Source organism: Neopelma chrysocephalum, unplaced genomic scaffold (assembly GCF_003984885.1).
Source record: "Neopelma chrysocephalum unplaced genomic scaffold, ASM398488v2 Primary Assembly neopelma1_86, whole genome shotgun sequence".
Classification (NCBI taxonomy): Eukaryota; Metazoa; Chordata; class Aves; order Passeriformes; family Pipridae; genus Neopelma; species Neopelma chrysocephalum.
Genome location: NW_020897748.1, coordinates 5,919,849 through 5,936,320, shown reverse-complemented (window position 1 = coordinate 5,936,320; position 16,472 = coordinate 5,919,849). Strand labels below are relative to the sequence as shown.

The window sequence follows — 16,472 nt, the reverse complement described above, 5'->3', positions numbered from 1 at the left end:
TGCTTTAAGTAACAGTTACATGGATGGAAATCTTTCTTGTTGCCATTTTCTTTGCTTTATTTGTATTTTTAAATTGGTTGCAGCCTTACTGTTAGCTTAAGGCTTCATTTCTTACATGTTCTTGTCTCTTTTACACTGCACTGGTCATCAGAACACAGTGTGGGTGACAGATAAGGTACGCAACTGGAGAGGAAAAAAGAAATGCATGCAGGGACATAGGCAGACGATTTGAGGATAACTTACCTTAAAATGGTGAAGATGGAAATGTTCTTGCTGTGGGGCATTTCTCAGACCAGCTTTGTACATGTATTGACAGGTGGTGAAGAACGATTCCAAGTGGATAAGGATACTGGCATCATCATGACGACTGGCTTGCCTTTGACATGGAACAAGGAGTATGTGGTTACTGTGGAAGCCACAGATGAGTACGGCAACAAAAGCCCCTACGCCTCCATTTCTATCCTGGCAGGCTCCCGACCTCCGCAGTTCACTAACATGTCCTACAGTGTGTTCGTGCCTGAAAATACTCCAGCAGGAGAAAAGTAAGTTGCACTTTATTAGGTGAGCTCCCTCCCTGCAATCTGAGAGGAGCTTCAATTTAGAGAGAGCACAGTAGAGTGAAACTTTTGTAGTTTTGCTTCTCAGGGCTACATGTATACATTTGCCTAGTACACTTTTAAAATAACATTGTGTTTTCTAAAAGAAGTTATGCCTGATCTGGTGTTCCAGAGTCTCCAGAGTGGAACATGGGATGCAGTCTGGGATGCTGGAATTATTTTAATGTTTCTGGGGTCTTAGCACATTGCATCATGAATTAGAACAGCCAGCCTACTGGCTATGCATCTCCTGGAGGTGTAAATGAATGCTTGAAAAGTAGGCTTTTAATTAACTAGATTTGGAGTTGTTTGTGTCCCATTTGACTTAAATTTTTAGGAAGACAAGTTATTGCCAGACTCTTGAGATAGCAGCACCAGTGTGAAGTGCAAATAGATAAAGCTGAGTCTTCAAGGGGCTCTGCTGTTGCGTGAAGAGTAGCTAAGCCACTTCACAGTGGGGAGATGCTCCTGAGCTGGCTCTGGCTTTATTGTCACTATTCAGCTGTTTGAGAGCAGAATGGGCTTTAAGGCACCAAGTAGCAGGTGGAGCAGTGCCATAGGGCCTTTAAGGAGTAGAAAACCTCAAAATAAGCTGATGAAGTAGGAAAAATTGTTGGAGATGCCCCACTTAGTCCTTAAAAGGGACTGAATGAGAAGGAGGAGGGAAATTTTTCTCCTTCCCTGGAGCTTCCAGTGAGATGAGCTGAAAGTGTATTGTCATGATAGTCAGAGATTGGTGTGAGAGATGGAGCTTCAAAACATAAGTCACTGTATGGAGGCAAACATATCTTTGGTGTCCTGCCAAGGTGGACAGCAGGATCTGAAAAGCTCTGTGCTTCATGGGTTTCCCATCCATCTCTGAACCTGTTCGTTTTCTGAATATACAACTTCAGAAAAACTCAGAAGTATAGTAGGTCACTTATCTCTGAAACTGAAGGTAAATTGGTTACTACTGTCAAATATTTAGAAGGAAAGAAAAAGATGTTTTAATGTTAGTGGGGGTTAAAATGGGCTGTTATCCCAGCCCTGCTATGTCAGCAGATAAGTTTGGTGAGAGAAGAGAGGGTAAGTCAACTCTCTGTAGCACAGGGATTTCCAGTCTGAATGCAAGCTGAGGCAAGCATCAACAGAGAGGGAGCAAGACACCTTTCCTCCTCCTCACCTTCCTCCTCTAGGTGCTCAGGAGACAGCTGTTGTTGTTGTTTGGAAGCAAAGAATTGTTCTCTCATTCTTTACAGAGTAGCAGTTGTTGAGGCTGTTTCTTTCCAGAGCCAGCCTCTTTCATACACTCTGCTGACAAATCCCTCTGGGCTCTTCAGGGTGAGGCAAGAGAGCGGAGAGCTCAGCCTGACCCACCCTGTGGACTACGAAAGTGAACACCATCTCTATCATCTCTTGCTGAAAGCCATGGAAGTTGAGAGCACTCTCAGCAGTGTGACTGAGGTACATGAATCACTTCACATCCTACCCACTGTCCCTGCAATCTTTGTTAGTTTGCTAGTGGAACCAGTTACACTGATGGATAGCCTAGGACACTTGTGAGGATGTTGGGGAGGAACGGGACCTTATAGAACAGGAAGAAAGCTGGGGTTTGACTTAGGTTCAAATCTACGCTCTGCAAATACCTTTTGTTATTTCTTTTTGGCTTTGCCTCCCATCTGCTTGGAACTTGAGAAGAAAACACTTCTTTGTGATACAGGAGTAGTGTAAGAAAAATAGTATTGGAGGTGTAAGGATGGGAGAGCAAAAGCACTGACTGCCACAGCAGTGTCTAGAACAGGGTGCCCATTTTCTGAAGTGTAGAAGCTAAAATCCCCTCTCAGCATGTCCTTTTGTCTCAGGTCATGGTCCATATCACCGACGAAAATGACTGTTCTCCTGAATTCCAGCGCTCCATTTACAGCAGAGACAATGTTCCCGAAACCATTCCTGTTGGCACATCTCTACTGCAAGGTGAGGACCATTCCATTGCCTTTCATGTCAGTCTTGCCACAGACCTGCTAGTTTGTTCCATTTTCATGTTCTTGCCACGAGGAAGTGCTCACTGCCTTTGTAAGATGTGGATGGCAGCTTTCCTGGAGGTAATAGATGGCTTTTAGATATCCTGGAAGTAGAGTTGTGAGTGTCTTCATGTGAGGATCACTGTGCTGTGCTCAAGGAGGGTTCTTGTGGTACCCAAGAGCCATTAAAACAGCTGATAGGCAGTGACTTAGTGGATTGCCATAGCTTGTTTCCTTTAAATGTTGTAGCTGTCTTTCAACTAATCTTGGTAATCTTTTTGTGTCCCATACACAGCTGCAACTAGTTAAGAAAAAAAGTGTTGAGAAAAAGAATTTTTTTTTAGATGGGCAGCTAGTTTTATCAAATAGGTATTAGTGCTGTATAACTGACTTGCAAAATGTTAAAGGAGAAAACTTTGGAAAGCCTGTGAACTTTTATTTATGATTGTGGCTTACCAGTCATCATCCCACATTTGCTGTGTTTAACACGGCTGAGTGATACTTGCACATAAAACCTGAGTGCACAGGTGATGCTTTAGAGGCTAGAATAGTATCCTACTGAAAGATCAGAGCTGTTGGAAATAATTTTTAGCCCCAAGTTCCAAACAAAACTTCAAGGAAATACCATGGTTGCACAAATAAAGAGTGAACTTGGATGATGTTGCATCTCTTGTGTCAGTCCTGAGAGACCAACAGGCAAGCAACAAAAGCCCATTCTCCAGCCTGTTCTACTGGTGTCAGTTAAATGCCTTCAAAGATGTCTGAAGATCTGATGTAGTCTGATGTGTTGTGATACATGCCACAGCTGTATTCTGCCTGAAAAAGGGAGAACACAGGTTCACTGTCAGCATTCAAACTGAAAGGAGGGGCAGGTACTGGGGTAGTAATGGGAAGACAGGCTGAGACCTTGAGGGTTATGAACTGTGTGAAAATGGATATGTGTCAAGGCAAGACTTAGCAAAAATTTACATGTCTAACATGTCTTCTGAAGCCAGTAATGTAAATTTCCTAAATTTGGAGCTGAACTCTGCAGGTCACAGTGGTGATAAGAAACTTAGCTTCCTTGTATAAGGGGGCTGCAGGGTCTGCTTTCTCTGATGCTTACCAAGAGAGTTCAGAGCTTCTTGTACTTAATTTTTTGGTTTAATGGCTCTTGGGAAACAAGAAGTTGATCAGAATGATCAACTAAAATTCCTAAGCATGTGATTTTCCTTAAAGAGATGAATGCTCTTCTCTTCAGGAAACTTGTAAAGCTGATTAAAACACTCTTAGTTGCAGGGGAAAAATGTATGCACCACGTCCAAAGCGAGCAGAATGGCAAAGCTGTGCATTTGCATCCCATTTTGTTGTCTTGCCACATGTGCAAGTTTTCAAGAGAAAGAGCCATCTTAGAAAAGAAAATGTGAGGTGGAAGTACAGTGACAGTCAGTGGAAATGAGCGCGTGAACCTTCACTTGCTGTTGAAGGGCTGGGCAGGGTTGTTAGTGGCTGCAAGGAAGCTGTATGGGCAGTCACCTGTACCCTGTGCTGCATGAGATCTGTGCCACTAACTCTGACTGCCAAAAAAAGGATTATCTCAGGGGGAAAAAAAAGACAAACAGCTCTTACCCTGGATGTAGTTCCTTGAGGGGTGGGATTTTGCAACCTCAGAATGTCCCACAAACAAAAATAAATACAAATATGAGACAGCCTTTGCCATTCTAGGCATGCGTGAGTTGCTGTTGATGGCAGTAAAGAAAGTAGTGTGATATGTGGCATTTGTTAAAACTATCAGTAATGTAAATGTAGGTTTTAATTGTCAACCATTTTTATTTTAGCACACTCGAAGTCTGGCTTGTATCACGTTTGTAGTGCAGATGCTATGCTGAGTCAATCCATCTACTTAGTCATTGTGGGCAGGTTTGTGCTCACTGCGTGTGCTTTAAGATTTCTACATGCAAACATGCTGTGATGAGAAAAGCATGGAGGGGTGTTCTCAGCAGGGATTAGTGTACTCCTTCAGCCTCATCGCTATGCCAGCAGAACAAGGCTTAGAGTTGGAGCTGGCAAATTTGTACTAACACACGAGGCTAACTCAGAACACAGGCAGAGCCAGCACAGACCTGCTTGTGGCTGCTATATGATCCTCAAAATATTTTTGCAATGCACATCAGTTTGCAGGATGGAATTAAATGGAATGGGAGTAGAATTCCCAGTTGCTGTTTGGAAGTAAGGCTTGTTCCTGTCATATACAAGTAAGTATCACATCTGTTTTGCCAGAAAACATCTGGGTGAAAGGAGTATGATAGTTAAACACATAAAACATATTTTTGTGAGTGGTTACAATGGCTCACTAATGACTGTAGACTAAATCAGAACTTTTCAACTCAAATATGTCTTTCTAAAAACAATACTTAACCAGATTTAAGTCACAGTCATTTCAAACTTTCTTGAGTTTTTAATATATTTTGTCTTTCAGTACAGCAAGAGAGTGATCAACTCTAAAGCCCCTGATTTTGTAATCTGTAACACACACAAGCGTTTACACAGCAGGATTTGGAGAGATTTTAAACAAAGTGTTACAACACCCCTAAATGTCCTTGTACACAAAGATAAGTAACTTTCCACAGGCAGATGTAGCTGAGGTTTTTTGCAAATAAGTAGAACAGTATTTGTGTACTTTTGAAATCTTTCTCTCCCCATTTCCTATTTTGAGTTAATATTCTGATAGAGACAGGTTGTTGTTTCATCTGTGGATGACGCTGCAGCTCCCTACCGGGGTGTCCACGCACTGCAGTCACTGGTCCACTTCCAGAAGTCTTTGCTACTGCAATGGCTGCATCCAACTGGTAGAATAAGGAGTTTGTTTAATACCAGTGTGGGTATGATGTGAAGTCTCCTTGTTTGGCTAGAAAAATTTCAGGGTAATTGGAGAGGTGAGCTCCCACTCTTAAAAAGCACATTTGATGCCATGCTGTGAGCCCTAGCTCTTTGTTGTGCTGATTTGCTGCTTCTGAGCAGATGGGACACCCAATATACTGAATAAACACTTACTGGGGAGGAATGTTTAATCACTCTTTGTACCTTGAAGCACCAGGTAATTAAAAAGTACTTTATCTGTAACATAGCTGGAAGCTAATTAAATTTGAACGGCATCCCCAGAGAGAGTGACTACACAGTTTATGACTGATAATGTTCAACCAACGTGCATATTGATTGTGTGGTAATTACCAGTGTTGACTGCTATTTGTACAAAACATGTTGTGCAGTATTGAGATCACAGCTCTTTTGGAAACTCACCTGGCTGTGATCACTCAGACTGTGTTGAAGGGGATGGAAGAATTGTTTTGATTTTTTTTACTCCCAGCCTCCTCCTAAGTTCCCAGACTCTAATCATTAAAAAGAGACTTTTATGGATGAAACAGATTTAGGTGATGCCTGTTCTCAAAAACAAAGAGTTGACTTTATAGGAAATAGCATAACCAAGCCTCTTTTACAGTATGACTGGTCTGTTAAATGTGTTCTCTTTAGTACTTGCAACAGACTGTGACTCTGGCTCCAACTCTGAGATCACTTACTTCATCCAGAGCACTGATTTTTCCATCACGCATCACGGGGTCATCAATTCTAACCAGAGGCTGAACTTTGAGCGAGCAAATCATTTGTATGAGTTTGTGGTGATAGCTGTTGATAAAGGACACCCTCCTCGGACAGGGACGGCGTCTGTGCGGATTCGAATGGCCAACGTGAATGATGAGGCTCCCGTCTTCTCCCAGCCTGTGTAAGGCTTCGTGAACTCCTGCTTTGGGTTTAAAAGATGCTGTTTGTATGCGTAACCTTAATAATACTTGGCTAAACGGTCACTTGTTGTTTTGTGCAACTATAAGTACCACTGAAATTGAAGGGTAATTTCTATATAGAAAGGCTTTAGTAGTTGGACTTTCATTTCCAGATTGTATTAAAAAAAAATACACCAGTTGTGATACCAGTATATTCACTTTATACGTACAGAGGGAGAACAGAATAAATCAGAGACCTGACCATGCAGGGAATGATTTTGATGACGTTGACTTCTAGATCTCTAAGTGATTATCCATGTATAAATAGATGACAGATAACAATGGTAGTTAGCAAACACTAAAACTTAATTTCACCATCAACAGATTGTATTGTAAGCTAATTTCATGAGGCCTTGCTTGTTTAAGAAGCCTTTTTCTTTCCTGTCCCTAATCAATACAATTTCTATTCTTTGCACAGCTTTGAAGTATGGACATATCTTAAATAGAAAACATACATATATTTAATTACAAAACACCAATTTACATTCATCTCTGTAGTATCTGATGCTTTCCACTAATATATAGGGACATAAGAAACACATCATGACAGATGTCCTTTTTCTCAGCTTTAGGAGGTATGTGATCCTGATTTGCAGTACAGTGTAGTATGGTGCATATTGATATCTTCCAAAAGATCTTTGGAATTTGTGTATACCAAAAGTGCAGGATTGCAATCCTAAAGTAAGTACCCTATGCTGAACAAAGAAGAGTAAAGTCGTATCTTAAGCCAATTAAAGATTTCATGATTGCATGTCCAAAGCTTGAAAAAAAAAATTCATAATGAATGTATAATTTTGTCTAATGGTTACCATAGCAATGGTTAGTCTGATACTGTATGTGCTGCCATTGCTCCTGTATGTCCATCAGTTACAGAACCTTCCTTTCGGAAGATGCTGGTCCCAGCACCTTAGTGGCTACTGTTCGGGCAGAGGACCCTGATGGAGATGGGCTGCTGTATCTGATTACAGGAGGCAATGAGGAGGGCAACTTTGAACTGGATAGCCAAAAAGGTAAGGAAAGAGGTTTTAGAACACAGTTATTTACCATCTAATCTCTGTTGACTCTGCTTCTCCTGTATGTCAAAAACCGTAAGAAAGCACCATATTCGTATAATCTGCAGTTGGGAATGCTTTGTATCAGTGAGGATTAGTTCTTTGATATGATGGTTGTTATACAACTATCAACCAAAACCTGGGATCCTGGCCCAAGGCTGTGCAGACTAGGATGACAGATTCCTATGCTTTGCAACCAGAATACAAACTGAACCAACAATACAGTGGCAGAGAAATGTGATGCTCGCTTGATTTTGTTTGTTTACCCCATAAATTAAAATGGCACTTCATGCTTCCAAATTTAGGTATCATTAAGCTCCGCAGAAACCCACCACCCAACCTGAAAGGGCCACAATACACCCTGAACATCACTGCGATAGATGACAACGCCTCGGGGGGACCCACCCCTCTTAGCAGTTTTGCTGAGGTTATTGTAGGAGTTAACGACATTAATAACAACAAGCCTGTCTTCAGAGAGGTAAGATGTTTTTCTACAGATACTCTTTTCCCATCCATAACTGGAGTTCTAGACTCTCCTTAGCTACTGGTGATTGCTGGCAGGCTGAAGGGACTGTGTGTGCAGAGCAGAATGAACATGTAAGTGAACAGCAGTCAGCTTTCTTCATACAGAAAATGTAAAGTCTCCATTCTCCTTTTTTCCTTCCTCTCCCTTATAGATTGATTTCTTTGTAAGTATAAGTAATAATAGTGATTTTCTTCTGAGTTTTTCTCAGGCCTGCTGGAAAAAAAACATTGACACTCTGCAGCAATTTCATGTGGCTCTGTGTAATATTTAGGGTCGGATGTTTGGGTGTATTTTTTAGTGCGCTTACTACAGTGACAGCACCTGGGTTTTGGAGAATCAGCCTCCAGGCACATATGTGCTACAGGTAGAAGCCTATGATGCAGACCTTGGCGTCAATGGAGAGGTGAAGTATGGGCTAATGCACCGAGACGGAGCTTCACTAGGCTTCAGCATTGACCCAGACACAGGTCAGTAGCTTCAGGTTGCTGAGATAAAATGAAAATGACATTGTTTTGTAATGAAAATGCCACTGTATGAGTGTGTTCATGTGGGCTCATGCTTTAGCAGTGTAACTGCAGGGTTAGCTGTAACAGTTTATAGGATAAACCCTTGATAATGTTCAGAGTATATGGTTAGCCATAAGGTTGTAATGATTCAAATCATGAGAAGCATAGAATGGTTTGGCTTGGAAGAGATCTGAAAGATCATCTAGTTCCAATGCTCCTGCCGTGGGCAAGGACACCTTCCACTAGACCAGATTGCTCAAAGCACCATCCAACCTGGCCTGGAACACTTCCAGGGGTGGGGCACCTACAGCTTCTCTGGGCAAACTATGCCAGTGCCTCGCCATTCTCACAGTAAAGAATTTCATCCTAATCTCCCTCAGTTGAAAGCCATTACCCCTTGTCCTATCACTACATGCCCACAGAACCTCTCCAGCTCTCATGTAGGTTCCCTTTAGGTGCTGGAAGGCTGCTATAAGGTCTCCATGGAGCCTTCTCTTCTCCAGGCTGAAAAATCACAGCTCAGTCTGTTTTCGTAGGAGAGATACTCCAGCCCTCTGATCATCTTCATGTCCCTCCTCTGGACTCATTCCAACAGGTCCACTTCCTTCTTATGTTGGAGGCCCCAAATGCAAATTAAGTAGGGAAACAAACCCCAGTTCAATAAGCAGATAAAAACCTGTCACTTACCCTCCTGTTGGATCAAGTGTAGCTATAAAAATGCAGAGCAGAAAGTGCGATTTAAACAGCTTGAGTTTGTTCTTCCCTTCCATATGGCCACAGTTTATTTCTCATCTCATGCACAAATAGGAGATCCAGTGCAGTGCAGGCAAAACGCTCATACCAAAACACGGCAATGATGTCTTGATGTATGATGTATTTCAAATGACAAAGTCATAAATTTTGTTGAAGTTTCTACAGTTAAAACAGTAAAATCTGGTACTGGCATGTCCAGGACTGTACAGGACACTGAAAGGGCCTACAATAGAGCTGCAGAACTCTGGACCTGAGCATAGTAGAGATGTAAGTCTGGAAGTGATCTCAAGAAGGCCAGTTTGAAGTCTGTTAACCAGAAGAAAATAGCAGAGACAAGGAGAGACTTGATTAGTAGGGAGAAAAAGTGGAAAATTTGGAGAAAATTGTTTGATTTATCCATGGAGCTATGTGATTGATGGAGCTGCCCAATTTTAATTTGTTTAATGAGACAGCCTCCAGCTCCTGTAGTAGAGATGACTTTGGCCACATCCCTTGTGCCTTCTGTGGTGTGTCTCTTCCTCAAAGTAGTAATGAGCTGATTCAGTTACTTGACTATCATTGGAATAAACATAAGAGAGACTTTTGATGAGAAGGAGAAAGCCCTTCTGTGCTCCAAGAGCCATGAGATTACAAGGTGCTCATACTGAAGCTCCTTATCAGGGCAGCAGGAAAGAAAGCTGTTGAATGCTGGCAGCAGGCGACACATGAGGAGAGGAGAGATGGGAGAATTGGATTTGGTCTTGTCCAAGATGTGCATTGCAGGGTTGGTGTGGATTAAGCTTGACAGTTGTGTTGCATGTGGTCAGAGCTTCCTCTTGTGCAGGAGATGTGCAGATCCCTCTCTGCAAATTCAGTCCCGAAGCTGTGACATGCAGAACAGGGAGTGTCTGTGTTCCCAGGAGTCATCAGAACCACTCAGAGTTTTGACCGGGAGAAGCAGAGGGAGTATATGCTGTCTGTAACTGCTACTGACCAGGCACAGGAGCCGCTGATCGGTGTGTGTCAGATCACCGTCCTCATCACTGACATCAACGACAACGACCCTAAGTTTGAGAACAGTCGCTATCAGTGTGAGTGTTGCTTAACTACCTGTCCCAGTACTGCCACATGAGCCTGGTTAGTAGTTCCTGAGCAGTGGTCAGTTTTTTAGGTGACCAGTCTTCCTTTGTTACCCACTAAGCCAGTCACTGCTTAAACCATCATCAGTGCAAATGTACAGAATTGATCAGTCCTCTTTATTCATTGCAGTTCTCAAAAACATTGACCATCTTCATTCCTAGAGATGAAGCAGATCTGGTCCCTTCCCTTTGCAGCTTTTCCTGGCCCAGCTTTTCTCCACGCCGAATTTTTATTTTATGTTTCAAAACAAAACATGACATCCTAGCTGGGAATTCATCAACCCTGACTAGAAGTACAATTGTCATCTGTGTCTCTTTAGCACAGCACCTCTGTTTGAATAGGCTAAAGTGGCATTTATCTCTTGTCAAACAGCCCGAAATCCTTGGTTTCTAGGCTGCCTTTGTTTGGGAGCCCCTTATGCCTCCTGTAACTGTACTGCTGAGCTAGCTTCTCCCGTTTACCCTCGTGGCACTCCCTTTTTCATCCCCACACAATGTGCTTTTCATTTGTCTTTCATTTAATTTGACTTGATGCTTCTTCAGTAGAATCCTGCACTTCATTACACTCGGACCCTCTAATGTCATCCACAAATGATGGGCATACTCTCTAGTTGTTGGACTAGAACAGGCCCTTCCTTGCCTAATTGCCTCAAAATGGCAAAAAATTGATGATGAATGTGACAACTCCATTTTGTAGATGTTTGCCAGTTGCATGGAAATGTCATGGAGGGCAAAGTGGGGACCAATGCCTTACTAAAATGAAGGTGGCTCATAAGTTGTCTTCAGCATCACAGAGGCCAGCATTTTAGCGGGGTTCAAAAACAGATTGGATGTTTGACAAGGAGGAGAAGTGACCTGCTAGGAAATAGGTAAAATATACATCCACACTTCAGAGTTATGCAGAGGGACAGAAAGAAAATTGTGTTGCATCTTTTAGAGTATTTTGCAGAGACTAACTCCAAGTGCCAAATTGGTTAAAATGTGCAGGTTGGGAATAGCCATTTCTACATTCCTACCAGTGTTTTCTGCAAGTCTGGCCAAAGCATCACTGAGAAATCAAGTAGAAATGATCTCTGAGAAATATTTTTGAGCAGAGCAGACAAGTCACTGAGGTAAAGGCAATGTTTGTGCAAAGATGAACCTTTCTGTTCTACTGTCAAACGTCCTTCGGGTGAAACTGCCCAGTATTTTTACTTCAAAAGCTGTGAGGCTCAGAGGTTGCATTTGGTAATTACAATCGATTCAGCACTTCTGAGGAATGGGCAGATTTTCTTTCTTTTTCCATGAGCACAGAGTACCAGCAAAGGTCCTGAAGCAAAGGCAGCACTTTGAGATGGCAGAACTGCAGATAATGAGGTCACTTTATGCATAGCATTTTGCCAGCATCTATACATAAGTAATCAATGCTTGTACGTCACAAAATTAAAAATAGCTCCTTCTCTAACAAGATCAAATGCCATTAGTCAGAGGTTTCTATTCATTCTGGAAGCTGCTGGTTCTTTATTCCTCAGCACTAGGATGTTGGTCAAATCCCTGATTTAGCCATGCATCTAATCATCTGCCTGCAAAACAGACATGAAAGAAATGCTTAACTCCCTGCAGTAGGGATGGTGTAGTAAATGTTAGTTACACCAGCAGCAAGCAAAGCACATGAAATGAGAGAGTACAGCCCTTTCAGGTAATTTTGTATTTTTTCTTACAATGAAATTTAACAGAATTTGACTGTTAAACACAGCATAAACACACAAAAAGTGGTATTTTACAGTGTTTCTTAGCAATTAATTCTATTTTCATTAATCTATTTTAGTGCTGGTAATCTCTTCTGAGATTAGCTTTAGCTGTTACTGACATACCAGGGACAAGAATCCTAGGACAATTAAATGACATAGGGGCTAAGAGAAGTTAATTGTTGTTCATGAAGAAAGTAGTTGTTGTGGTTTAAAGTTTTACTGCTCCACTGCCACAGACTGTAGATATTAAGGGAGAAAGCCAAAACAGAAAACATGACCGCTCCACTTTAAGTAGTATGCAGTTCTGATTGTCCCACCTCAAAAATGCTAAAGGAGACACATACAAGGGAGATCAAAGATATGAAACAGTTTCTGAACAAGCCATGATTAAATAAACTGACTGCGTTGTCTAAACCCAACTGCATGAGCCTTCACCCTGTCGGGACCATTTCAATACACTGAGCTAATGGAACCTTAGTACATGGAAACAGCTCAAAACCATGACCAGGCAAGCACCCATAGCTGCTTGGAGAAGGAATTGGGACTGGATGGCTGAGAATGGAGGGAAGAACAATACCAAAGTCAGATCAGAGCAGTGTAAAAATGGGAGTGTGGAAGAAAGACAGCCAGCAGGGATGCAATAGCTTCATATAAAGTTGTGCCTTGCAGAGTGGAATAGGAACTGACTGCTCATGAATTCCCATCATTTTGTTGGTGTCCCTTCCAGGAATCAGGCTTTAGGAAGACAAACTTAATTACTCTTTTGTGCAATGAACACTTCAAATGGTTGACTCTTTGCCACCAGATTTTTAGACGATGATTATATAAGCAGGTCCAAAGAAGGAATGATCTGCCTAGAACTGTGGGCACAAAGACATGATGTCTGTGTCAGCTGTATTGCTGGGAATAGGGAGTGAGACCTAAGGAAAGAGACAGGAATAAAATGATCATTGCCCTTGCCCTGGGGGGCTTCTCCAAAACACTGGGATTTTGGAGGCCTCTTTGGCATGATCTGAGTCTTCATGCTTTGTGATTACCTACTGCCTCCCACTGGCAGTGCTGCTGCCACCACTCATATTCAGGATTAATTTAATTCACACAGAATTCCCTTTGATGCCAACCTGCCTTTATCATCAGCTTGGCACAGAAGCCTGGGCTGTGATCCGAAGCAGCAGGCATGCAAGCAGCTGTGGGGTTTGCCAGCACTGCTGTGGAGAGGCACAAGTGCTGGCAGCAGCAGTGTCAGTAAATCTGCATCACCAGCAGCTCACTTAACAATCCAGCATGGCTGGGGAGAGGGACAGGGAAGTTAAAAGAGGACTTCAGATGCTCTGTTGGTGACAATACTTTGTAACCTGCCTCATTACACAAACATTTAACCTACCATGAAGGTTATGATGTTTTACAGGGGTATTTCTTTATGCACACAGCCTGGTAAACTAGAGCAGACCTGCTGACACTACCTTTGTCTTTTCAAAGACTTCCTTAGCGAAGACACTCCAGTGGGGATGAGTTTCCTCCGTGTTGCAGCTCATGACAGTGACCAGGGTGTGAATGCTGCTGTCACATACTCAATGTTAGAGCATCAAGTGGAATACTTCCAGATCAACCCCAGCACAGGTTGGGTGTACGTGAACTGCCCACTACCCCAGGTAATATGAGACTCTGCTTGGAACAGAGCAACCTCCAACCCCTCAAATCCATTGCAGAGGGTTAATTGCAATCTCTTGGTTTGTACAAAATGGTTTGCAAATATCCTCTGTTTTCTTTGTTTCGTAGACAACTCTCATTAGCCGCTATATTGTAGCGACAGATGGCGGGAACAGGAGCAGCACCGTGGAGCTGACGGTCACTGTCACTAATGCACTCAGCCAGCCACCACGGTGGGAGCAGAACAGATACTGGGTAACCATCCCTGAAAACACCATTCGTGACACCAAGATAGTGGTATGTTAAAAATGTGATTACTTCCCTCCCTCTTCTTTTCAACTTCTTCCTCTTTTGTTCTGCCCACTCTGCAACCTTACTGAATCGCAGTTCCTTTATCAGCCTTCACTGCTGTGTGTCCTGTTAGAGTTTGTGAGGAGCACCTGTTGCAGAACAGTCTGGCATTTCAGCTGGCAGCGGTTTTCCCAATGACTTACTTACAGCAATGGCCATCAGGATGTGCTCCCACAGAAGCAAAACCTGTGCCCTGCCAGTGTGGGAAATCCTTGAGTGTTCCCACCGAGGGCCAGCTCCTCACTCCTCCATCGTCAGTGGCCTGTGCTACCTGCTCGCCTCTTTCCTGCAGCTTTTCTCATTCAGCACTAGAGCATAGAATGACTGTAATTTGCTTTGGGCTTTTTTAAATTCAAATCAATTCCTTTTTAACCCATACAGACTTACTCTTTAAGGACAGTGTCTTCCATAAATTGCCAGATAATTCCTGCCTTCCTCCTCCTGCATGTAATATCCAAGCACTTGCAAACAATTTAGGTTCTTGATGGGTAAAATGTACAACTCGATGGAGAAATGGTCTCCTTTTGGATCGCTTTTTCTTTGGAAAGAGGAGAAAGAAGGGATTTCCTTTAGCCAGTGATGCAGTTCTTGCTTGGCGCACTTACAGGCAGGTAAATTTCTTGTTGATTAAAGACCTGCATCAAACCTAAATGTTGTAAAATGAAACTCAGCTCTGTAAACTGTTTCTCTTTTGTCTGTTATCCAATTCATACAGGCGTGTATGTTCTTGGAGGACATATGTGCGTGTATGTTCTTGCCATCAAACTGAACATGTAACACTTGCAATCCTGTGCTTCATGAACATATGTGGTGGCTCTTTTCTTCTTCAGACCATCAAAGCCACATCCCCTCTTGATGATCCCAGGGTTACGTATAATCTGGAGGAGGGTCAAGTTCCAGAGACTAACATGCCAGTTCGTTTCTATCTGAAGCCAAACAGAGCTGATGGATCTGCTTCTCTTCTAGTCGCTGAACCACTTGACTTTGAGACAACTAAGTTTTTCACCCTGACAGTCCGGGCACAAAATGTAGCAATGACTCCTTTAGCTTCCTTTGCCACTGTTTGTGTGAACATAACAGGTAAGCTTTGCTGTTGTTAGAATAGCTTATTCAGAACAGTATTCTTGTAATTTTTAGTATAATGTCATGAATTAAGGTAACATTTATGAAATGCCAAGCCACCTAAAAAGGCTTTGTACATTTCTGTACTGTAATAAGTTGTGCAGTCATCAGAAAGGTCTATTTGAGATTATTTCTAAGTACCACTATCAAATGTGGAAATGTGATAGTGCAAAAATGGGCTATCTGAATGTTTAGGCAACTGGTTCTATAAATCTAATTAGAAAGAATTTCATTTGATAGGAGGAGAAATCTAGTACTTGTTCCCAAGCTATTGAAAGGAAATGAGTATTACTGGAAATAGTCTGTGCTATTGAAAGAGAAACAGCACATATAGGCTGGGCTTGTGTTGGATGTCTGTTTAGGGTTTTTTGTTACATACAGAATTTTCCATTGCACACTGAGATTAAAGCTCTAGAAATAAAATTGCAAGGGTCCTTACAATAGGTGCAATTTTCAAAAATTTAATCCTTATAGTAGCATCTTTCTGTAAGGCTCTACTCCTGTAGATCCACATAAAACTATAAATCTGATATTAATCCCTGCTTTTTGAAGCATTAGTGGAGTTACTTTTGATAGGCAGACATTCAGATGAAAATATGAATAAGTGAAGTCCCCCTGGTCAGTGCCTCTTTGTAGTTTATGGATTCTATCTCAAAAAGTTTTTCCTATAGTGCAGTTATTGGTATCAGAATTTGTCAGAAAATTCATTTTATTTACAAGTAAAAATCCTTTTTGAGTAACTTAGTATTTTGTACAAAAAAATGTTTACACATACACATATACATTAGTGGGAGAACAAAGCAAGTGAAACAACTTTGAGAAAAATAACCACCAGAAAATTTCATATGCAGAATTGTCCTTTATTTATGCACAAGTACACAGAAAAGGAAGTTTTTTATATCACCTTATTTTTCTTATCTTGCTCAGTGAATTTGCTGAAACATTTCTCCAACAAGACATATTCTCTTCTGTAAAATAGGGGAAAATAAATAGACTTTTAGAATAGAAGTTTCCACAGGCAATTATGCACATAAGAGAGAAAGAAAATTGGGATTTATGGGAGCCCACACTGACAACTTAAAAAAAAATTAACTTAAGACACTCATCCTGCAAATAGATGTTAGAATCAACGGAATCACGTGTCAGTAGTAAAACAAAATGTGTGCTTCAGGGTTTGCAGAATGAGATATTAAATTTTTTGTCTGCCCTTCACAAAGAGAGATGAAGCCAAGGAACTGTCATTACAGCTC

General features: G+C 41.8%; 1 protein-coding gene across 1 annotated transcript in view; it reads left to right on the top strand.

Moving 5' to 3' along the window:
* Window positions 1-16,472, top strand: part of LOC113971888 (neural-cadherin-like) — a 55,535-nt gene that overhangs the window by 13,484 nt on the left and 25,579 nt on the right. Inside the window, exons 3-13 of the mRNA XM_027692346.1 lie at window positions 317-542; window positions 1,835-2,039; window positions 2,438-2,549; window positions 6,107-6,356; window positions 7,282-7,424; window positions 7,772-7,944; window positions 8,291-8,459; window positions 10,151-10,321; window positions 13,579-13,751; window positions 13,879-14,046; window positions 14,931-15,180. Of these exons, the coding sequence (XP_027548147.1) occupies window positions 317-542; window positions 1,835-2,039; window positions 2,438-2,549; window positions 6,107-6,356; window positions 7,282-7,424; window positions 7,772-7,944; window positions 8,291-8,459; window positions 10,151-10,321; window positions 13,579-13,751; window positions 13,879-14,046; window positions 14,931-15,180 (2,040 nt within the window). The remainder of the gene's footprint in view (window positions 1-316; window positions 543-1,834; window positions 2,040-2,437; window positions 2,550-6,106; window positions 6,357-7,281; window positions 7,425-7,771; window positions 7,945-8,290; window positions 8,460-10,150; window positions 10,322-13,578; window positions 13,752-13,878; window positions 14,047-14,930; window positions 15,181-16,472) is intronic.